General features: G+C 33.8%; 1 protein-coding gene across 1 annotated transcript; it reads left to right on the top strand.

The window, feature by feature from the left end:
* Positions 1–843: 843 nt before the first annotated feature.
* Positions 844–26,278, top strand: LOC126964717 (endocuticle structural glycoprotein ABD-4-like). Its single transcript, XM_050807993.1, has 4 exons — positions 844–984; positions 11,208–11,335; positions 15,176–15,347; positions 26,153–26,278. The coding sequence occupies exons 1-4, from the start codon at positions 844–846 to the stop codon at positions 26,276–26,278; spliced, it is 567 nt and encodes a 188-aa protein (XP_050663950.1).

A 26,278-nucleotide genomic window follows, 5' to 3' on the forward strand; every position in this document is an offset into this window, starting at 1 on the left:
AGTCTAGAAGTTCTACGGACAGTTATACACGACCGCACGGACACCTGTTACCAACAAGGCTAAAGACCCAAAATTAACCCGACACTATACCGAAGATATCCCAGACGTTAGCCTGTACGAGATTGGTATGGCCCTAAAACAGCTTAAAAATAACAAGACGCCAGGTGATGATGGACAACTGAGATTCTGAGAGCTGGTGGTACCCCTGAAATTAAGACCCTCTAGAAACTATTCAATTCCATCATCCTCGAGGGCAAAACGCCGCAAGCATGGCACAGAAGTATACTGGTGCTGTTCTTCAAAAAGGGTGATAAAATGCTTTTGAAGAACTATAGGCCCATATCACTTCTGAGCCATGTATATAAGCTGTTTTCTAGGGTTATCACGTATCGTCTCGTGTGCAGGCTCGACGACTTCCAGCCTCCCGAACATGCCGGTTTTCGAAAAGGCTTTATCACCATAGACCACATACATACGCTGCGGCAGGTTATACAGAAGACAGAGGAGTATAACCAGCCACTATGCTTGGCGTTCGTGAACTATGAGAAAGCCTTTGATTCGATCGAAACCTGGGCGGTGCTTCAGTTTCTCCAGAGGTGCCACATTGATTACCAATATATCGAACCGTTGAAGTGTTTGTATACCATGTCAGTCCGTCTCCAGGATCAGACCTCGAAGATTAACCGACTGCAGCGGGTAGTCAGACAGGGCGATGTCGTATCGCCCAAGCTGTACTCCGCTGCGTTGGAAGATGTCTTTAAGCTACTGGACTGGAAAGGACTGCGCATCAACATCAACGGCTAATACATCACTCACCTTCGATTCGCAGACCATATCTTAATCATGACAGAGACCATGGAAGACTTAAGCCATATGCTCGAAGGCCTCAATATAGCTTCCCAAGGAGAAGGTCTCAAAATGAAGATGGACCAGACGATTATTCAAATGTCCATGTCGCACCTACTCCCACAACAATTGGGAACTGTATCCTCGAAATTGTCGATCGGTCTACCTCGGACAAACAATCCAGTTAGGTAGGTCCAATTTCGAGAAAGAGGTCACTCGTTGAATCCAACTCGGATGGGCAGCGTTCAGGAAGCTCCATAAAATCTTCTCGTCCCAAATACCGCAGTGTCTGAAGACGCAGGTTTTCAACCAGTGTGTGTTGCCAGTGATGACTTACGGTACGCAGACGTGGTCGCTAAATATGGCCTTATGAGAAAGCTCATGGTCGCTCAGAGGGCAATGGAGAGGGCTATGCTCGGAGTTTTCCTGCAAGATCGAATCAGAAATGAGAAGATCCGTAGGAGAACCAAAGTAACCGACATAGTCCAAACGATTGCGAAACAAAAGTAGCAGTGGGCAGGGCACATAGTTCGACGGACAGATGGCCGTTGGGGCAGTAAAGTCCCCGAATGGGACCTACGATCTGGTCAAGATCACCGGAAAATCGATTTATGTTTATGTATTAAACGATTAAAGGATGTCAGCCTCAGGTAAGTTAGTTTTAAAGCGTAACATTACATTCTAGGAATAGTTCTATATATATATGTGAAAACTTTTAAATAATCAATAACTTTAATTATTTAATAAGTTATCATTGTAAACTATCTGCAAGTTACCAAAATAATTAAAAAATACAAAATAAAAATATATTAAACCCGTTCCGCTAAATTATCATATTATTTATAGCTTGAAAATATTACGTTAGAGCACAATGTGTGTTGCCATTTCTATCACTGCACTTTCATATGGAGTGGCATTTGATTTTCGATAAAATCGAGGTGGAAACGCTGTAGAAATCTTGCGTGAATACTAATATATACTTTATCAATGTAACTTTATTGTATATTGCTTATTTGTGTATACTTAAAGACCATTTAGGGTCGATTTAGTATTTTATTATAAATTCTTACATACGACTCCATAAACCAATCTTTACTGATTTGTATATATTAGTGCAATATAAAATTAAAAATATATCACACATTTTTGGATATGCATGCATAATATGAGATATTTTTTTTTCAACCCATTTTAATTAAATAAATCTCTGAGTTCTCCTCAGTTCGTATGTATTTTTATCCCTATTTCTGCAAGTGTCTGTATTTTTTTACTTTCAGGTGAATATACCAATATATCTATAATAATTCATTCATAGAAAATCCAGTCTAATATTGCAACTCATGAGTAATTTAGGGAATTGTGTAATGTCGCGATTTTGGATCGTTTATAGTTGCTTCACAACCTGGTCACCACTCATAAATAATTATCTTTAAAAAGTTCCGATGGATGGATAATTGCGTTCCATCATTTTTATTTTCAAACTAGCTGACCCGACAGACGTTGTTCTGTATATAATAAATAAAATTATGTTTTTATATGAATTTGTCAATAATATATCATAACATCAAAAATTACTTTGTAAAATATGCACCCTGCTGTCGTAATGAAATTGTTTCACAGCAGAACTGTCAAACCGTGCGCCAATAAATTGGTTCAGCCGATCTCGAGTTTTAGCGAGACTAACAAACAGCGATTTATTTAGATTAGTACAACAACCATAGAAAAAGATTCGAATTCGAACATCCTCTTTTTTTGAAGTGAAATATAATATTTCCCTTGTTATATATAATAACTTAAGATTTTATTTTTTATCATAATATCAGCACTACAGGTAACCAAACATTCATACGACGAGACGAGTACAAATCCCAGCGTCTGTTCCGGATATTGGGTGCACGTAAGTTCATAGGTAAAGATGGCAGTATATAAACCTTATGCGGTGTCACTGGGCACATACATGTAGTGAAACTTTGTGAACACATCAAATTATCTCCAACATGTTCGTCAATATGGTAAGAAATAATTATATACATTTTAAAATGAGTTTCTAAGAGATTTGATGCATCCCATAAACGATAATTTATATTTAATCAATTTATTATTTACTATACATAAATTATTTTATATTATTTAAACACGATTCACAATATATCGGATGCAGCACCTTACAAACTAATTTCTTATGTATATTTCAGCTATTGTAAAATACTCTATTTGCTGAAAAGAGTGGCCGTTGAGTTTCTTGTATGTTCTTCTCACGGGCTCTACTTTTTCGGACATTTGGTAGAGTCAGTAGTTAAAATTAAATATTTATATTGACAATTCACAAGCGCTTAGTTTAAGACTAATTGAATAACGTTGTTTTTGACGTTGACTTATATAATATCAGAAATATAGATCGGCTTAATATAAATAAAGTAATTATTACACATAATATATTTTTTTTTGTATTATCTTATTATAAACGTCGTTATCTACAAAATATCCGAAGATCAGTCAACACAAAAGAGCTATTATTTCAACAGGTTTCGATATAAATACATCTACATTAATTTCAATAATATGTGTGTCTAATATCAATATTTAACATTTTATTTTTCACTACGACATTAGCTTCAAATATTTATTAATAAAAATCCAGCGTGAATCATCCATGAAAGAGATTACTTTCTGTATTGAAATAAAAATTAAATAAATTTCATAGAATACAAGAGCATACAAATGATTTGACATAAGATAAATAAAAAATTTAATTTTATTAAAATTTAAATCACTAATGTATTTATCTGTCAAATCATTTAAAGTGCATATTGGGTAGGTCTGAGAATCGGACAACATCTATTTTTCATCCCCCTAAATGTTAAGTATGGTCTACGTCGAGTTTATTTTTTATTTATTTTGACATTTCTTTTTAATTTGTTTGATTATGAGTCAGCATTAAAAAATACAAACAACTTCAAATTTTCAACCATCTACGATCAACAGTTACTTTTGTATCGCGATTTTAATATCGGCAATACAACGTTTGCTGGGTCAGTTTAGTATATATATATATTTATCATATTTCATTTACAATGGAAGAATAAAGATTTTTGATCACTAACTTGCAACTTACCGACACCGATTTCTATTTTTTATATTAAAAATATTTTAAAAGAAATTAACTTGCTCTGAAACAAATCTAAAAGCTAGCTACATTATTTGGGTAGGTATTCAGCAGTAGAATGTTCAGCTGATGGTAATTGATACGCCCTGCCCATTACAATACAGTGCCGCACAGGATACTTGAAGAATCCAAAAATTCTGAGCGGCACTACATTTGCGCTCGTTTCCTTGAGACATAACATGTTAAGTCTCGGTTGCCCAATAAATTCACTAGCTACGCCGCCCTTCTGACCAAAACACCGTAATGCTTAAACACATTACTGCTTCACGGCGGAAATAGGCACCGTTGTGGTGCCCATAAGCTAGCCGGCATTTGTGCAAAGGAGCCTCCCACTGGTAAAACCTGTTTCGAATAAGTATTATTCCTTATCGCTCAAAAAAAACAAATATTTTCTTAAAATTTCTCGACATTTTTTGTGCATTCGTCTATGTAATAACGAAAATTTCATTCAGTCGAGTTTCATTGTAAATTTACATTGAACCTAGGATTTAGCATTTGCTAAAATACCGATAATACTAAATATAATATGAAATTTTATAATATACTAGCTGACCCAGCAAACTTTGTATTGCCATATAAAGTAATAAATAAAAAAATCCATTGCCATCTCGCAACCCTATTGCGGATCTGTGGATGTAACAGAATAATATAAAAATCGCGATAGAAAAATAGGTGTTTATCGTAGACAAGTGAAAATTTGAAGTTGTATTTTTTAAAGTTGTATCATAAAAAAATAAAAAATAAATAATTTATCAAAAAAAAAATTTTTGGGGTGGACTACGCTTAACATTTAGGGGGATAAAAAATAGATGTCTGATTCTCAGACCTACCCAATATGCACACAAAATTTCATGAAAATCGGTCAAGCAGTTTCGGAGGAGTTTAACTACAAACACCGCGACACGAGAATTTTATATATTAGATAGTTATGTAATAAGCAGATGCTCCACCTGAAGTAGCGTTAAGTATGTAGCGAGAAGTATAAGATCCGACATATAGTTAATACTGTTATTATAAATTAAAACAAAAAAAACTGGTTCATGATGTAGTATTTCTTAATATATTTAGAGAAAAAAAAATAAGCGACAAAAATCCCACTAAATAGTAAAATATTAAAAAATTCCTTTCAATTTAGATTTTTACTCACTCTGCGACTCTGGTAGTATTGATATACTTTTTTAATAAACACTACACCCATTATTTTAGGCATTTAAAAGCTTTTTTTTTATGTAAAATTACGTCTGGTATTTTCTATAACAAAATCTTACTGTATATTTACGATCTCTTTTCTCTTCTATATAACCTTTTTGGGATTAAAAACTAGCATCACAAAATGATCAATAGCCCAGTGGTTAGAGGCTCTGCCTAAAAAAGAGCTAAAGGCCCCGGGTTCGAATCTCAGTGGGTGCAAACATTAAAATAATAATTAATATGATTATTTGTTTGCGTGTCATGGATGTTTATATGTTTTTTTAAAGTGAAACTTTTATTACTTCGTCTCAAACTTTTTCTTCTGAGTGTTGCATGTCGCGTGACGGTCGGGTGGCGCCTATAGTTCTTGAATGAAACCCTTATAAAATATTGTTTTCAGTTTTTTAATGTGACTATAATCTAAATGATTGTTAAGTATATGTATATATATATATATATATATGTCGTAATCTCCCTGATTAAAAGTATTGGGAATCAGTCACCCCATGTAAACTGTATATCTATATATACAAAAATTGAAAGTATTCAAAACTATTCAGATTTCATAATTTTTAATCCTTTTCAATCAATATTTTGAACCAGCGCTAAGACACAGAGTTCAATTAAAATATTGGTTGGAGACTTAGTCTACTTTTATTATTTCCCCTTATCATTCCAATTTTCCGAGTATAAAATTAAGATTGATAAAGCAATTTTTATACCCTTAATGGAATATTATTCCAAAAATTTTTAGTTAAATGTCTATAATGTTAAAAAGTTTCACTTTTACCGTGGTTTCATAAAACCACACAATCCCTTCTTTTAGTTTATTGGCCAATACAGAACAAATACATAACATTTTTATAAAATAAGTACCATGACAACCTCACGGGTATATCAGGGTAAGTGGTTCAAACTTTTTTTCAAATCCTATTCTTTTTTCAGGAAGTATCTAAGCGTGTTTTGATTTTCTGGTATTTACTTACATTTCTGGCATCTCTTTGGGCAGTACGTTAATGTAATCTGATATTAAATAAGTAAATTAGTAATAATTACCTAATAATTGAGAATTCTCTTCACATATTTATCATTAACTTTTGGTATGTGTATTTATATATATGTTAGTGTTTATATCCTATTAAATATATCGTAATCTTATACATATATTTAGAAAATACATGATAATTAATGTGTAAAAAGTGTGCCACTATTAATTTTATTATTGTAATTAACTGAATCAACCATAACTTTAGCTATTGCAAAATTTAAGATTTGGAAATAATCTGAAATACTTCAAAAAAAATCAGTGAAACTATTTTACAGAATTAATGCAAAATATTATTCCGTTAAAACTCAAAACTCTTACGTGAAGTAAAATGAACTTATGCACAGATTGCTATCACATCACGAGACGTGGTTTATTTGCCCTGTAATCCATCACGCCAAGTTTTATGCCAGTCACGTTCAAAGAGCTTTTGACGTGTGACTTCCCAGTGTATAATAAATATTATTTTAGCCTGCTTATTTTCTTCTTATTCATAAAGGATGTTCTTGACAAGAATAAGTGCTTAAGCAATAAGTTTATCCTTGTTTTTTGAAACTTTGGGTTCAGGGTTGCGTGTCTAAAGGGTTAATCAACGGGTACTCTTTTGCTACGACACTGTTGTCTGTCCGTCTATCTGTCTGTGATTGGGATGTATCTCATAAGTAACAATTAGATGGCTGCAATTTCCACAGCGTCGATTAATGACGTAATATGGTAGATACAGTAATTTAAAAGAAATATTTATAGTGACGATTCATGGCGCATAGTTTAAGCCTAATTGAATAAAGTTATGTATGTAGTTGACTTAGACTTTGAAAAATATTATTCCACCTATACAATATATAGTAAAACGCTCTGCTGCCCGTGAGGTTTTAAATATAACGTATAAACTTAATACTAGCTGACCCAGCAAACGTTGTATTGCCGATATTAAAATCGCGATACTTAAGTAACTGTTGATCGTAAATGGGTGAAAAAAATCAAACAAATTTAAAAAAAAATGTCAAAAAAATTAAAAAAAAAACACGTGTGGACCTCCCTTAACATTTAGGGGGACGAAAAATAGATGTTGTCCGATTCTCGGACCTACGGTCGGTCAAGCCATTTCGGAGGAGTTCAAATTTTAACACCATGACACGAGAATTTTATATATTAGATATAAAGTCTCAAAAAAGATTACTTACGTTATTAACTGTTATTAGTGTTTGTTATTAGACTAAGCGTAGGACAGTTTGCTTAAACCGTGACATTTTTCTTACTTATTTTTAAACCCGCCATAACTTAACGAAAAACCCGATACGAATAATTTATACACATAAAGCTTCCTCTTTAATCACTATATCTATTTCTGAAAATGCATTCATTCGAATCCGTTGAAAACTTTAAAAGATCTAAACGGACAGACAGTGGAAGTGACTTCATTTTGCACGCTTTTTATTAGCTTCATCTGTATGTATGTTTGTTTGTAACCGACTCATTTGGACGCGATTTTGACCCACGTTAAACAGCCAGATTTCGTTCATACTTCGTAGATTTATCGAGGACCGATGACAATACATTACTCGTAATTCGATAAAATTATTCCATTTTTCTTGTTGTTTTGTTAATTTATATAATTGGCATCTATCATTTTTGGTTCGGTTTTCTATAAAAACTTAAGTATAAAAATATATATATATATATATATATAATATATAATAGTTTACGTTACTTAAGTATTTTACTCTATTATTTATTCTATTATTTTAAGATACGTCTTAACAGAATTGCTTAAAGCTGCTTCAGGTTTTCATGCATTTCATTCATTCATTTAAGTTCCTCTATCCCCTAGCTGATAAAATTTGTATATAAATTGACATATTAATATTGACACACTTTTACACAAATTATCTTGCCCCAAATTAAGCACATTGCCTGTGTTATGGGTTACAAGACAACGATATATTTAATACAATATACTTACTTAAACATACATAAATACATATAAACATACATAAATATATATAAACATCCATGACTCGGAAACAAACATCAATAAATAAATAATTAAATAAATAAATATATATATAAGTATATAAATCGAAATTATATATTGAAATTTATTTAATTCTCGTCCATTTGTTGTGGTTCAGTAGACATATGTTACAAATGGTCTAATTAACAAGCTAACGTCAGGGTGTCGAATTTGCGTGACGTTGTGCGCGCGCATCGTAAAAATTCACTCTTGAATTTTTTTCCCCAACGCGCCAAGATTAGTATAACTTCAAAAAGTCGTATAATTTGAACTAAATTTTCATAACCGCACAGACAAAGTTGCGGGAATAACCTCGTCTTATATGTACTTAGGAATTCTTCCTTATGCTTGTAACATTTGATTTCTAAAGTTTATTACATATTAGATAAGGTGGGTTTAATTTAGAACGTGACCGCAAATACATCACGAGCGGTTTGAACTTATGTGGGTGTTTCATTGTTCGTTCGTACATCTGAACTACAGCCTTCCGGCATGCCTATCATTATGCACCTAACATGTATAGTTTCGTGTGTAGCTATAATAATATTATTTGAAGGGTTTTTTGTTTGTTTGTTTGAACTCGCTTATAATACGAAACTAATTTTAAAGAAGCCGGTTCGTAGAAGTTGTGAATTTTGTTCATTCATCAATAATGGTTTAAATTAATATAGTAATGTGCTTCCCGGGGCGTAAATAGGCGAGTAAGTGCGTGAAGTAGCGGCCTAGTGCCACTATTTTTCGCATAGATTAGTGTCGTGCCATCCCCTCCTCCACCGGAATATGAGAGCGGTCCTTAAAGAGAAAAAAAAAATTTTTTTTTAAATTTTATTACAAATTTTATTTATGTGCCAGCGTGTAAGAACAATAATGCCCATAAAATAATGCCAGGGACAACTCTACACTTTTTTTTTTTTGTTTCATAGCGAGATGGTGGCTTACTTGAATATAAATAACCATCCCCTCCTCATCCGGATGAGAGAGGTCCTTAAACAGAAAAAAATAATATTTTTTTTTTAATTTTATTACAAATTTTATCTATGTGCCTATTTAAATGGCAAAACTGCGTGTAAGAACAATTGCCCATAAAATAATGCCAGGCACAACCCTACTACATTTTTTTTTTTCGTTTCATAACGTGATTGTGGCTTACTTGAATGTAAATATCCTGATTGGTTTTATATATTCGTTGTTTTATATAATAATACTTTTAATGTGGTACCGTGAACAATAAAATATATATATATATATATATATATATATATATATATATATATATATATATATATATATAAATAGGCTAATTCCTCAAAAAATTCTTGTACATTTCGTGTGACACCTATTTTGTATTCGTATCATTATCTCTATAATAATATGCTTGCTAAATTAATAAATTATGCTTAATCATAATAATAATTATGCTTGTTATAAAAATAAACTGATTCAAATAGATCAATAAATATATCAAATAAGTACTTAAAATTTTCTACTTCTGAATTATTTCCAAGAATATGCAAACAGCATATTTTGCTATAGAGAAATATGTAGGCGTTATAATATGTAACATATGACGATTTTTTATAATACTTAGACTATTTTAAAAAATCGGTTTACATTTGACAAATTCAGTGGAATAAACTATGGAGCGAAACAGATAGAGTATGTGTGGCGTGGCGAGTGAATGAGATGGAGGAATTTTTGTTCGTTTTGTTTGGACGATGCCTAAGAAACGGATTGGAAGTCAACTTCACCCATCCACTTAATTTATTCTTGCCTTCCTCCCATATCAGGCCAGTCTTAGTCTTTTGTTACGTTCAATTTTGGAATTCAAACGCGACTGAAAATAAAAAAACTAAAACACAACATGTTTTTAACCGACTTCAAAAAAGGATGAGGTTCTCAATTCGACGGTATATTACCAGTGGTAGGCTTCTTTGTACGGGATACCGGCCAGATTATGGGTACCACAACAGCGCCTATTTCTGCCGTGAAGCAGTAATGTGTAAGCATTACTGTGTTTCGGTCTGAAGGGCGCCGTAGCTAGTGTAATTACTGGGCAAATGAGACTTAACATCTTATGTCTCAAGGTGACGAGCGCAATTGTAGTGCCGCTCAGTTTTTGGGTTTTTCAAGAATCCTGAAAGGCACTGCATTGTAATGGGCAGGGCGTATCAATTAGCATCAGTTGAGCGTCCTGTTCGTCTCGTTCCGTATTGGCATAAAAAAAAATATGTTTGTTAACTCAGAATTTTTCTTAGTTGAAAGCTAGTGCTTCCCATGTGGTCCCTTGGTCCCAATATGGTCCAGGTCTGACAATGGTATCCATGAGAAAACCATAAAAATCTCAAGGTTGCTTTAAGTATGTGTGCAACAAATTTACGAATAACTCAATATCGCGCCAACCGATTTCGATTATTCATCTTTATTGTATTATTTTTTATTTTAAAGGAAATACTTCAAAGGTAGTTTGGTGAGAGTTTGGTTTGGTTCTGATTATGGGATACATGACAAAACAACGGAACTCTTCAATTCTTGGGAGCAAATAAACGATACTCGGCCGAATCGTTTTTATGCTATGCGGAAATTTGAGTCACCTACCGTAACGTCGTTATGGTCAAGTTACTGTCGTAGTCGAATTTGATGATCAACACTAAAATCTTTATAGAGCTTGAATGATATGTATCCCTGTTAATAAAAATCACTACATAATAAAAAAGCCATTGTGTTGTTCAAGCGAATAAAAAATATAAAAAAAAACATCTGATCATCAACGGGTGTGAAAACTCGGTAATACATGTAGCAAGATCGGGTACCTCTTAAAAATTCCCGTGTGGTATACATCTACCGATTAGACGCACGCATTTCCTATATGAAACCAAATGTGAATTATATATATTTGCAAATTTAAACTTAAAAGATTTATTAATCAAGTGCTAATATTCTTTCAGATCTCTTTGTTATTTTTATGCTCTGTTGTGACGACGCTATCGGCGCAAACTTCTCAAACAAAGGAACCAATCCCAATTGTACGATTTGAAAAAGATGGACCCAACCCAGACGGCACCTATAAATGGCTGTAAGTGATTTTTTTTTAAGTTTACGTGGTAAAATATCTTATAGCTTCTAAATCACCCGTTTCTAACACCAGCTGAGCTAAACTCTTCAATTAGATAGGTAGATTTGGATAGATAGGATTTTATAAAGTCTTCGTTCATTGTTGTCTTCGTCCATCTTGGATTATTGCACAATATGTCATGCTAAATATAGGACTGATCACGTGATCAAAGTACTGCGAGTACCTTACCTCGAAAACGCCAGTGCTCACAGTAGAATATGGCGGCGATTTATGACGTCATATACATATTTCACGTGACCACAGCCTTAATGGCGTTAACTTTTTATTGTCTTAATGCACGAATCTTCGGCACGGATTACTTCGGGACGATATGCGATACAGCCGAAGCAATATCTTTATATATTTTATAGATCCAATGTCCTGATGTTTGTTTCCAGTGAACTCCTAAACTAATGAACGGATTTTAATGGAGATAACTTCATGGAGTGCAGTTTGAAAGATAGGATAGTTTTTAATTCCATTTGAGAACAATAATTATTTTTATTCCCAATATTAATTGTTTTGTATGGACATATTTTCTAAGAGAGAATTTATTGACGCACGGTTTGACAGTTTTGCTGCAAAACAATTTCATTATAAGAACAGGGAGCATATTTTACGAAATAATTCTTGATGTTATGAAATACAAGGTGACCTGGCAAGCGTTGTTTTGCCATATAAATTATATATGTAAACTTTCCTTGAGCTTCAGCGAATCTAGTACAAAAGATTTATTGAGATCGGTCGAATAGTTTAGGAGTTATTAGGGAACATACAAACATACATTCTCTTATATATATATATATATATAGATTATTGACAAATTCTTTAAAAACAGTATTTCATTTATTATGTACAGAACAATGTCTATTGGGTCAGCTAGTATTAATCTATAATACTTATTAAATACTGAGTATCACTCGCTGGGTGACTTTGAAGACTGCTTGAAACTCGACTTTGCCGAGTAGTAGGCATTATAAGTTTTAACTGTTCTTCTCTCAAACCACGACTTCTACCATGTATAAAGGCCTGTATTCACTTTGATTAGTGCGAGTGCAAGTGATTAGTTATTGAGGATGATTAGTGCAGGTGTATAGTGCAAGTAGTGTCCAATTCTTGTTTAGTGTACCTGACAACTTTTTGTTAGGTGTCGATCAGCAAGTATGGACGAACATAGAGAAGCGCTCTTGCACTTTTGAAAGCTGAACATGCAAGACAAAAAATATGGGTTCCAAAATGGATTAATAGAAGACCCATTCATGGCGCAAGCTACCAACTCTTTAAGGAATTGGCTGCTGAAGATACGACGGAATATTACTTTGCTCTCGTGTTTAGTGGCAGGCACACTGCGAGAGGGGAAAGGAAGGGCGCGCGGGACGTGGCTACTCGCACTTCACTCGCAAAAAAATAGAACACGCTTCTAATCACGTTACTACGCAGCCAACTAATCACCTGCACTAATCAGTCGCTGTCCATACTTGTTTTCTCCTAATCACTTATCACCTACACTAATCACTTGCACTAATCACTAATCAAAGTGAATCCAGGCCTTAACGTTCTTCTATATAGCGCTAGTAAGCAGTAGCTTAAAATAAAGTTTTATTTCTTGCTACTATTAATAAATTTATTTTAAATAAATATGAAGTAATAATTCCAAGTGCTAAGTTAGAGTCAATTATTTCATTTAGCTCTGACAACATGATTGCATGACTATGGCATTAGTTATTTACTTTGCCGCAAAATAAGGCCTTTAGGTTGTAGGTGTTCACGATAATGAAATATTAATTATAAGCTACAGTAATGAGAAAATGACTGGATATTAATATTAGGAGGAGAACCAGAAATTTATCGTATTAATTTGTAGATTGAACTTCGCTCTTTATACATTTAAGGTGGGATTTTTACTAGCTGATACCCACGACTTCGTTCGCAAAAATAAGAGGTATTTAAAAATAATAAGAAAGTTTGGAATTGAAGATTATCTCATGTCCTATTCCAGTTCCGGTTTCCGTTTTCGCTCCCGTTCTCAACATATTATATGAATCTTATTTCGAGGAAGATATATAGCATATATATAGCAAACTAAACCTACTTTTGGTATAGTTATAGCTCATCGACATTTGACAGACATATGACACAAATTTCAGTTTTACGCAATACCCGCAGGAACCATGGATTATTCCGGGATAAAATCTAGCCTATGTCATTTCCCAAGCTCTAGTATAGACTAGAGCTGTACCAAATTTCATCAAAATCGGTTCAGTAGCTCCGGCGTAAAAGCGTAACAAACAAACTTACATTCACATTTATAATTTTAGTAGGGATTTCTCAGTGTCAGCTTATGACATTAACTTGAAGTGACATTAAGTAGAATAAAAGGCAAAAAAAGGCATTCATTTTCTCAAAATTGATTCCTTTAGTATTCTTTTTGATGTCATTTCTAATACTACTACCGCTTCGGAAAAAATTGGCACTCTGAAAGAGAAGAAACGGCGCAAGACACTCTGGCAGCATTCTTTTTTGCGCTATTTTAAAAAAATATACATTATTGTACTGTCATTGTTTAAGCTATAAAATATTCATTTTCTGGTCTCAGGCTTTCCAATCACTTAGATATTCAGCTGTGGATTGTAGGATTTACGACAGAGCCATTTTTTAACAAAACTTTTAAATTTATTTATTGATAATGCCTGAACACATTTACCCTCTAAGCTATTATGTATCTTATGAAGCCTACTAAAATTACTTACAAATAATCTCTTATTTCTAGTGTTATAATAAGAAAAATCACAATTAAGAGCAAAAAGGTGACGATTTTTGCTAAAGTATATTAAAGTTTCATAAATGACAATGAACAGTCATAATATTCATTTCTTTGAATTTTTCTTTGAGTTACTGTCTATAACCAAACCGATAAATAGCACGAACAGACAGACATAATTACGTCATCATAATAAAATTAATTTTAAACTTGTCTACATGTTTACAGCTGTGTGAATATTGTATAAATAACACATAGTAATAAGTAACACATCAATTATGTTATATGACGATTGCCTATAGTAAACAGAAAATCGATATCTATATGTTTATAAATGAATTATAACTTATTGTCTGATTAGAAAGTTACATTAAATTAGAACCAAAAAACAGTCTCTAGTATAAGAGTCTGATATATTTTATTCTAAAATTACATCTATCTAAAGAATCATTTAAAGAAATAAACATTTTGACTGTTGAATCTCAATTTGTATATTCTTGTTAATGTTCTATATGTTCATAAGTACATTAAGGAATTTTCTAGAAGCTGTGATAATCATAATGTTAACACGACAAATAAACATAAATTTGTTATGCCCACTACTCGGTTAAGTCGAGTTAGTAAGTCTTTTATTGGGCGATGTATATGCTTTTACAACATGATCCCAGATAATGTACAAAACAAACAAATGTGAAATTTAAAAGAATCGTTAATAAAACGTTTATGTGGTAAAGCTTATTATAACATAAATTATTTTCTTAATGATACCAGAGACTTGGAATGAAGTGGCACCCTCAGGCTCTTTAATTATACATGTTTATTGTACGATATTACATTGTTATCCATATTATTATAAGTAAAAGCCGCTGAATTTCTTCCACTCGTTTTTCTCAGGTCTGAGGCATTGAGGCGTTGAATGGGTGGTAGTTTTTGACGTTCAATAAGTGATTTTGAATCCTATTTTCAATAAAACTTTACAAGAAGAAGACTTAAAAATAAATTAAAAAATACATAACATTTAATGAACAACAATGTTACAGTTACGAGACAGGCAATGAAATAATTGCAGAGGAATCGGGTTACGTGAAAAACTTTGGGAAAGGTGAAGGCGAGGAGGTTCAGGTTGCAGAAGGGAAATTTAGCTACAAGTCACCGGATGGCACTCCAATTTCCCTCTCCTACATCGCAGACGAAAATGGATTCCAACCTCAGGTTCGAATACGAATTAACATTTAAGTTTATCATGGAAATAATGAGTTTTCATTCGTTTTTTTTTAGTAAGAAGTTAAATGATTCCACTAATTCTGACTTATTTGTTTCCTAATTAGTTTTTTTTTTATGAAAATAAGGGACGAGACGGGCAGGACGTTCAGCTGATGGTAATTGACACGCCCTACCCATTACAATGCAGTGCCGCTCAGGATTCTTGAAAAACCCAAAAATTCTGAGCGGCACTACAATTGCGCTCGTCACCTTGAGACATAAGATGTTAAGTCTCATTTGCCGTAATTTCACTAGCCTTTCAGACCGAAACACAGTAATGTTTACACATTACTGTTCACGGCAGAAATAAGCGCCGTTGTGGTACCCATAATCTAGCCGGCTTCCTGTTCAAAGGAGCCTCGCACTGGTTTTCGTTGCAGTGTTAGAGATTTAACTATTGCTAATCTAGAGGAATCCATAAAAAAATACAAAATAATTAATTAGACGTTTAACTACAACATTACGAAAGTTTGTATTTTGTAGTGAAAAGTTTTTAGAAGTGCAGAACACTTTGTTTTGTGAGTGACGAATTTTACTGAGCCATCACGCTCTGATATCTTAGACTCTTTTGAGTAGTCGGAAATTTTGATTGTTCTTAGCCAATGATGTTCTATAACGATTCCATCTACCATTATTAATTTTTTTCATATATTTACTTTCGTAAGCCTTTTTTTCCTATTTCTTGACCTATTGTTTTTTCGTAAGGAATTCAACCAATAATTTCTTAACGGTTTTAATCTTCAGTTTATAAGATTATAAATAACTATCATATGAATTGTATAATTTAAAATTAAATAATTATTATTCAATACTTATACAATACAATAATATATTCAAATATATATTTCGTAACATAGTTCGTACTATGTGTCGTATAGTCATAAGCACTCACCAACTTTATTGAACACTAATTTAACATCTTAGTTAATTAAATTTAATATCAAATTTTATTTGTGTACTAATCCTAGAAGTGAGGGTACTTTAAAAAAACATAACATATAAAAGATTTATATAAACCGGTAAGAAATGATTTAAGCTATTATGGCGATTTCTTGAGATAGCGGCCTTAATTCAAATTAATTACACATTACAAATGAATGACCATAATCAAAAAAGATTCTCAAGCAATTAAGTTTAAATTTGTGTTTTGGCACGCGTTACGACTGGTGTGTTTAACAGTACATTGTAAAGTTCGTCATTATGTCACAATTAACACAGATTCTGTTTTTTATTACATGTTTCATACAAATTAACATAGTTATATGACTGCCGTGTCAAAATCCTCATTATAAGTGTCAGGTTTGTTAGTGTTTCGATGTAATAAAACTATGTTACGTTTATAAATAAAGTAAATATTTACTCCCTTATCATAAAATCATAAAAATCTTAAATCGTGCTTTATAAGTTTTACTGCCATCCAGTTCTTCTGAATTTATTCTTCTTATCCATTTGAACCAATGTCAACATAGCCCAAATGATTGCGAAACTGAAGTGGCAGTGGGCAGAGCACATAGTTCGACGGACAGATGGCCGGTGGGGTAGTAAAGTCCTCGAATAGCGACCACGTATCGGTAGACGTAGTGTTGGTAGGCCCCCCACAAGATGGACCGATTATCTGGTCAAGATCGCCGGAATACGTTGGATGAGGGCAGCGCAGGAGCGATCGTCGTGGAGATCTTAGGGGGAGGCATTTATCCAGCAGTGGACATCTTTAGGCTGATGATGATCCATTTCATAGGTAAAACAGAAACCACAAAAAATAATAAAAAAGCTGGTATTTAAATATTCAATACAAGTCTACACGCTACATTTATTCTCGAACTTTCTTGAAATATCGCACGTTTAAATTAATACATATATACACACACTCACGCTTTTGTCCCGTTGGGGTAGGCAGGGACAGTAGAATGCCATTTGCTTCTATCCTTACAAACCTCACGCGCTTCCTCTACATTCATTACTCTTTTCATACATGCTCGCCGGGTGCGGGTGCTTCGGACCTCTCCTTTTCTCAAAACGTCCCCAATTTGGTCGACGAATGTTCTACGAGGTCTCCCGCGACCGACTTGCCCACACACACTTGCCTTATATATTTGATGCGTCATTCTTTCTTCACTCATTCGCTCTACGTGTCCAAACCATTTCAGCATTCCTTTTTCAGTCCTTGTCACAACATCCTCTTTCAAACTACAGCGCGCTCGTATTACCGTATTCGGAATTCTATCAGCCAGTATTACCCCACACATACTACGCAGTGATCGCATGTCGACTGCGTTAATTCTGCTTTTAGGCTTCTTCTGCCATACCCAACTCTCACTTCCATACATTAACGTGGCGATAAGCACTCCATTATGTACAGCCATTTAAATTAAAACCTATTCTAAATGACTAAAATTTATGTGAACAACCTATGGCCGAATTTATGATGTATTTTTTATGCTCTGGTCGACTATCAATCTAACAAAACTAATATTTGCCGCTGACAAATTGAAAAAGATTTATCTTTGTTCAATATTTCATTTTCTCATTGTTCATCAGTTTTACGATCCTCGTAGAAGTTCGTGTCGCTTTAATATCCCAGATAAAATGGAGATGCAATTTGATGCCAGACATATTAATTAATTTAGAATATATTATTTATGTCATATTCAACTAAATCATTTTCATTATAATATTGATGTTCTTTTCCTAATGAATTCCTATCAAATACAGTGTATGTATATTAAACATAATTTGTAATGCTGTCAAAATATTATTAGATCCAACATATCATAAAGGAAAATGGTACTTTGGGGCCTGATGTTGCAAAAAATCAAGTTGAAAAAAACTTAAAAAAATAGTATTTTTCTGATGTAAAATACAATAAACTAGCCCATTATGCAATCTACAAAACGAAAAATATTAAAACAGAGAAAGAAATGGAGAAAATCGAAAAATCGATTAAATTGGAATCGAATGAATATTTAATTGATTAAAAAAAATTACCCAGCTCTTTTACCTCAATAATATTAGTTAGATGCAAAGTTAAAGTTCGAATGACCATATTATTAATATAATATTTTGATTTTTGATATTCTCTCATGAGAAAACAGAACTGACCAATTATTTTATTTAGTCAATAAATCGATAGTCATTAAAAATCGATTCTAGTAAAATCCTTGTTCCTCAACGCTAACTACGCACTGACAATGACAGTCTGACAGATCATTTCATGTCTTCGTCATTGCATTCCCACGGGATTTATAAAAAAACTAAATTCCCGCGTACGAAGTCGCGGTCATCAGCTACTGTACTTACGTCAACTGTTTCGGTAGGTAGGTACCTACCTAATATAAGTCTTTACGATAAATTCTTAGCAGCTAGGCATTTAATAAATCTACTATAGATCAATAATTGTCAATAACATAATATATTAAGACTTAAGCTCATCTTAACTTCTTCAATTACTCAGCTCCTAGATTGACAAATCTTACCAAATTATTAATTATGGATTATTTAAATGTAACCTTTTAAATGGTGCTACTTTCATGTTCTTTCACCTGGGCCCCGGAATGTTTGGAAGCGTTTCAATCTCCTTTTGTGTAGATACTAGACATCTACATTCTCACAGGGACGAGTAAAAAAGAAGGACTCCGTGTCACCTTACATATCAGTGAGGCACCAAAACATGTAAATACATAGTAAACGTGTAAATACATAGCCCCACGCATACACTTACACTAATACAAGCCGATCGGCCACCATTATGAGATTTGCCATCGTCTGTGACATATCAGTTTGCATCGCAATATTTTTTTTTAAAATGCTGTCGTACGTTGTGAAAAAGTGTGGAAACAATACTATCAAAGTATTTGTGGATATATGATTATTTAAGGGGGAAAAAATTGTGTAACTGGTATACCCCGTAACCGCACACGCACTAGCATGAAGGTGCTTCAGTTGCTATTATCACGGCGCTGAGTCCTTCTTTTTTTACTAGTCCGTGCATTCTCAATAATATCTGGTAAGGCTGTTGTAATTTCTCTGACGTTGCAATTCCAAAGAATATAGTGATCACCTAACATTACGCAAGCTCGAATCTCGTTCTCCATATCATAAATATTTCACTGCCGGAAATAAAGAAATCATATAAGAAGTCAAGCTTACAAAATTTACCAACCCATGCGTCCATGAACTTTAACATCCTTGCTTCACGCTATTATGCCTTCTTCAAGCCCTGATTTTGATATCTGGTGTCAAGACTATTTCAATAAACTTAACAACATCTTGCGCATTGCAGAATAACAGGTTTTACGACCAACTGTTGCTTTAAGAATATAATCATTATAAAAAGATGGATGACTATGCCCCATTGAGATTCTATTGATTGAGAATAGTAAGGTAGATTGATGATGCTACAGTAAACAAAACAAATACACATAGATATTCTAAACGTCTAAATAGCTCTTGCTGTTAGACAACAGATAAAAACAAGCCAGTAATATTAGTTTAGTGTGCGTGAGAAGCTATGTCTTACACTCGCGATTTGTATGTATGTGAGTGTGATTGAATTGCACTAAATAGAGGTTAGTTCTAAACACTTCTAGACAACATATTCAGAAGTAGCATTAAATACAATGAAATATTTCTGATATCCTTTTAATAAATAAGTGCTTTCATGTTATCTAATAAGATGGTGGCACTAATCAACAATGATTATTTTACTCAAGGCCCTTTTTTTGAACAGAATATTTCTTCGTCAGAATTTACCTTCAAATAGAAGTTACCAGCCGTAAGGATTAATCCGGATATCTTCGGACTTTTAGACTCTAGTCTCGAATTTATTTTTGTAATATAATAATATTAAATAAATCTCTAATCTTTATGAGAAACTAAATCTAAATGAAATCATTTGAAAAGTCTCGACTGGTTTTTTGTTGAATAGTATATGCCCACTTACGTTCAGCACAACAGATAATTTCCTGTTTGTGTCTAGGCCTGTATGTTCATAGTATGGTATTGTGTAGCGGACAGACATATTTATAAATAAAAACCAATCAACCGACGACTACTTATAATATTCACTTATATCTACATGTGAATATTAATGCTATCTAGACAGAGAACGGGAATTGACTTTCTTAATGATACGAGATTTGGGAATGGAGCGACCACCCTCAGGTTAGTGATAATAATACATTTTATTGTACGATATTACATTGTGACCATATTTTTATGAAAAATAAAGCCCGCTGGGTTTCTTGCGCCTGTTCTTTTTAGTTCCGAGGCATACTTCTTCGAATGGGTGGTTGTTTTTGACTTTCAATAAATAATGTCATATCCTATTTTGAATATAAATAAATGTAGCAAAACACATTTATTAAAAGAAATCTTATAACTATATTTACAATACTATGACTACATAAAATTAAAACTTTCATTACGGGGAAGCGTACCAAGAATACTGGCAGCATTTCGTTTTGAGCAGCAGTTTTTGGCGTTGGATAGATGGTCTGATCCGTTGATTGAAACAGCTGCCAGCGCTTGGGTCTCCAGTAGCCTTATTGAGGCGGGAAGATAGTACTTTGCACATCCTCCGTGCCTCTGGGCTCCACGGTCCAAGTAGCTCGACACCAAAGGCATAAAAATGTATGACTCACTGAGACATATTTGCGACGCTTGCTGTCTTCAGCAGTCGAAGCAGCAGCCCCAGCACCAACTGACGTAACTTGAAAATGAGAAGGAGCTAGAGTGTCGACGCAAGTCGCGTCTCACACTAGCACCCTTATGCCCAAGCCACCGGTGTCATCGCGGCGGGTAATACCATTTGGCTCCAAAACAGCTGGTATATTAAGAGCGGCAAATGACCTGCGGATGACTTCATTAATGGTGGCATAACGACTGATACGGCCTGACGATCTTAGGCAGGATAGCCCATAACGACGAAGAGCATCTCCCTGAATGACATATCTACATTGATGTGGGTCATTCAGTTTTATACCTCGCCGGAGTGATATGCATATTGTCAAGTAGCGTTCCAATCGGCGCAAAAGGCAAGGCTTGTAACCAAAAGCCCAACTCATTTTGTCGCCAAAAGACGAGCACGCTCTGTTCTGTCAGTAGATGATTTAAAATCATCAAAAGCTAACTAAGAAAGAAGTGCGTCCCATGCTTTTTGACACTTTAAATCGTCCGGAAAATTTTGAATTGAAAATATAAATATTTTAATAAATTTAATTAAAATAATTCCTAACGAATTGCTAAATTTGGTCGCTGATACAAGATCAATTCTCTATATGAAATGCGTTTAATACATCAATCTTAACAATATCCTTGACATCTCTTTGCAATTTGGTATGTCATTCGAATATCATAAAGACAAGGCTACGTAGCGAATCGTGGTTGGTCTAATAGGCGTTAAGTCTTCGTTTTCGAACAAATAATTTGCTATAAGACTATATTCACATTTTAACAGTTCACGCCTTATCTCAAATAACCTTAAACTATACGGAAAGATCCAGACAATACGAAATCAACATTGACCCAGTAAAAAATGAGGTTTTATTATTCGTACTACAACAGCATTTGCATATTATTTTGGTTTTATAGATCTACCTTAAAAGAAAATTGATCTTCTAATTTGCCTACGCAATGATTAACTATATACAAATAAAAGCGATACAAAGTCATTTTTTACGTTAGAAGTTATGATAAATGGTGCCGTGTCAAGAATAGAAATATATAAGTTGACATTTGTTTCAATCTTGCGTTGGCTTATAAATAAAATCTTATATCTTTAAACTAGCCATTCTTGTATATATATACAATCTGAATCTCGGAAACAACTTCAACGTTATTCATAAAATTTAGTGTACAGTGGATTTCGGGGGCGATAAATCGACCTCGAATTTAAAAAAATGTAGTTTAATCCGTGTTTTAATGAGAAACAGCTACAATAACATTAGAATACATAGGTATATTTCGCCTCTATATTCAATACTAAATAGCTCAGATGAGACGTTGGGTGATCCGGAAAGCAGAAGACCCCTGGTTCGAATCCGAATTTTTTTTCTGTACATTCTTATAAATACGAGCAAGGCTCGGTCGTCCTGATATTAACAATTAAGTAACAGATTCCTGAGTCTTCATTCACTTTTTCACAAATTTACGGAGCGTACTTATACTTTCCTCGGGCTTTACTTACCGTATAACTTAGCTAAGTGTAAGCTGAGCATAATGTTTAATTTTATTTTTATACTCATTTGACAGCTGAAATTATATTGAGCTTATGCTAAGACCCGCCCAAAGCCCAATGCAGAAGTAAAGTTTGCGTTTTATTACACTTAGATAAGCTAGACTTAAGTAAAGTCAGAGCAAAGTCTATGTACGCTCTATAGATCAGCAGTATTAACCAATTTTTTTTTATTATGAAAATAAGGGTCGAGACGAGAAGGACGCTCAGCTAATTTCAATGGATATGCCATGCCCATTACAATGCCGTTCCGTTTAGGATTCTTGAAATACCCAAAAATTCTGAGCAGCACTACTTCAGACAAGACGTCAAGTCGCATTTGCCCAGTAATTTCACTAGCTGCTTCTTACACATTACTGCTTCACGGCAGAAATAAGCGCCGTTGTGGTACCCATAATCTAGCCGGCATCGAGTGCAAAGGAGCCTCCCACATGTAAAAAGCTGTGAAGCAATGTTAATACAAATATAAAAGCATTATTAATACAAATGATGTTTGATTATGTAAATCTAATGAAGTATATTATCGTTATCATATAAAATATCGATGCACTTTATAGCGTGAATATTGTGACGGGTATGAGTCATCAAGTTTCGCAACAGTCTAGGAGAGCTTAAAGTGTGCAGGGTGTGAATAAAGTTACTATAATGTAAATGCCACGTCAAAATACATTACACATGACACATGAGTGTATAGCTCGGGAACAAATCAATGTATTTAACGCTCATCATTCGCTCCCCTGAAATACATGCCCCGTTTTCGTATGGAGTGTTAAATTGAAAAAAAAAAAACATTAATATGATAAAAAATACCAATGAATGTTATTTCTACAATTAAACAATACATTCATCGTTCCATACAAAAATAATCATAAAAAAATAGTCTTAGATATTAGTTTAACTGATTTTCAAAATTTTTTTTTGTGAATACGCAGGTGTTAACTTATATTAATCAACATATAAAACTAGATTGGAAGGCCTTAAATCTAAAAAACTTTCAATTATAAAGTTTAAAAAAAATATAAATATAAAATACCACTTACGGACAAGTCCTGTTTTACTGTTCTGCACTGAAATATGTTTTTATTTGTACATTATTAGAGTGCTTTTGAGTATTTATTTAATTTATTTAGAGCTTTATTTTCTTATTAATTTTATTTATTAGTATATGTTATTTCATTACTTAATATTTTTTCATGTTAATAAGGGATGAGAAGTGCAGCACTTTCAGCTGATGGTAATTGGTACGCCTTGCCCATTACGCAATTGATTCATTGGCCATTGAGTGGCATTATAGCTTCATAGCTTCAACACCAAACTGTATCCCCTGGTTTGTTATTATCACATTTTGGTCTCTGGATTGCCTCCTACTATTATATTAAGGCAAATTTAAAGACGTCAAAATGAAAAATTGTATATTCACATACAGCTGACTTAGAGTGACGTCTGAGTTTAAAATCCGCGATGTATTCGCAGTCACATTCTCGATTATAGATTCTAGCATCTTGCAGGGAAAATTTACTCTATAGTAATCTCAAAAATTATTTAAACTACATTCACATTCTCGATTTTAGATTCTAGCATTTTGCATGTCTCAAAAATTATTGAAACTTTATAAGAAAAAGAGATCTACTGATTTTCTTGCGATCATTCTTCACAGGTCTGACGCATATTATTATTATTATTATTAAATATATTTTAGAATATCTTGTAGATCTTAACTTTTAACTAGAACAAGAAGGTTTTCTTAAAACACTGCCAATTTGTTACGTCCTTATTGCAAATGAGCTAGCATTAAAATATCTACTTTGAGAGCGCAAGTAAACAGCTTACAGCCAGTTAAAATCTTAACGTGGGATGCTCACAAAACCAGTACAGTTACGAGTAGAGATAAAAGGTATGCAACATATCATAAATTTGCAATCTACATATAAAGAAGCCCGCTCAGAACTAGATTATAATCGTATGATTTTAAATTCAGAGGCTTAATAGTATGATGCAAACATTGTTTGAATTATGGATTACTTAATGACATATTTTACGCGAAGAGCTATATTTGTAACTAATATTTGTAATATTATGAAGTAGTCTGTCTACATATTACAACCTGCTAGGTAAGTGCATCTAGAGAAGTAGGTCCAAGTTGATATTGCTACAATTTTACGCATAAACTAGGCTCATACAGGCAGCATATTTATGTGAAAAAGCTGTACAATAATAAACTCAACGACCACTCTTTTAAAGCAACGAGTATTTTGCAAAAGTAGTGTTTTAGTTATAGTTTGTAAGGTTGCATCAACCTTTGGATGCTTCGTGAAAATGACGGTCGTAATAATTGTCATAATTAATTATCGTATCCAACAACGACAATAATTTTTAATCGTCCTGTCAACACTGCGCAAGTAGCAAGTTCTTTCCAAGGTTTGGTAGAACCTGGTAAATGAGTTCCATGAAAACAGCATTGTGCACGAAAGCTACACATCCAGAAGGCGAGGATGATCGGAATTGGACAGCTAGGCTGAGGTCAAACAGCTCTTCGGAACACTCTCCGTGATAAATGCGGTACCATTTTTTTGAGACATGAGACCAGCACGACGCTCAGTTTATGGTATTTGATAGGCCCTGCCCATTACAATGCAGTACCGCTCAGGATTCTTGAGAAGCCCAAAAAAATCTGAGCGGTACTACAATTGCGCTCGTCACCTTGAGACACGGAGTCACAGTCACGGGGTACTGATAGATAGATATAGGGGCATGCGTTGGTTTTCTAGCAAGGCACTGTAGATCTAACTAGTTGTAGTTGAGCTTTGGATATGCAATCTGGTGATTGCTTATCTTGTTACTGGCGTAAAAAAAAAATTTATGAGTGGGTGTTCAATAGAAGTTTGGTTATAAAATTATGGAACCAAATAAATTTTAACACTATATTTATTTAAGTTATAACGAGGTAGACACTGACTAATTGCCTATTTATATGCAGTTGGATAGATATAGATACAAAATAGCTGTTTAGTTACTTTTTTTTTATGGAATAGGAGGACAAACGAGCGTACGGGTCACCTGGTGTTAAGTGATCACCGCCGCCCACATTCTCTTGCAACACCAGAAGAATCACAAGAGCGTTGCCGGCCTTTAAGGAAGGTGTACGCGCTTTTTTGAAGGTACCCATGTCGTATTGTCCCGGAAACACCGCACAAGGAAGCTCTTTCCATAGCTTTGTAGTACGAGGGAGAAAGCTCCTTGAAAACCGCACTGTAGAGGACCGCCACACATCCAGATGGTGGGGATGAAATCCTAACTTGTGGCGTGTCGTGCGAAGGTGGAATTCGGCGGCAGGAATCAGGTTAAACAGCTCTTCGGAACAATCCCCGTGATAGATGCGGTAGAAGACTATAATTTTAATATATATATATATATATATGTATATATATATACTATACTATATATATATATATATATATACTTTATAAATAAAGCTGTAGTAGAAGTTAAAGTGTTAATTCTAATATTATTAAATGATTTACAGGGTGATCATCTACCAACACCACCTCCAATTCCTCCAGCAATACAGAGAGCTCTTGAATACTTGAAAAGTCTACCACCCACAGCAGCTAGTAACAATCAGCAGCCGACTGTGAACAGAAGATATTAA

Source organism: Leptidea sinapis, chromosome 5 (assembly GCF_905404315.1).
Source record: "Leptidea sinapis chromosome 5, ilLepSina1.1, whole genome shotgun sequence".
In the NCBI taxonomy this organism is placed as follows: domain Eukaryota; kingdom Metazoa; phylum Arthropoda; class Insecta; order Lepidoptera; family Pieridae; genus Leptidea; species Leptidea sinapis.

Bases quoted from the DNA above. Each gene is read 5' to 3' on its own strand.
- LOC126964717 (XM_050807993.1), top strand. From the start codon at position 844: ATGACAGAGACCATGGAAGACTTAAGCCATATGCTCGAAGGCCTCAAT. The intron at 11,336-15,175 runs GTAAGTGATTTT...ACAATGTTACAG, and splicing joins GACGGCACCTATAAATGGCT to TTACGAGACAGGCAATGAAA. The intron at 15,348-26,152 runs GTTCGAATACGA...AATGATTTACAG, and splicing joins AAAATGGATTCCAACCTCAG to GGTGATCATCTACCAACACC.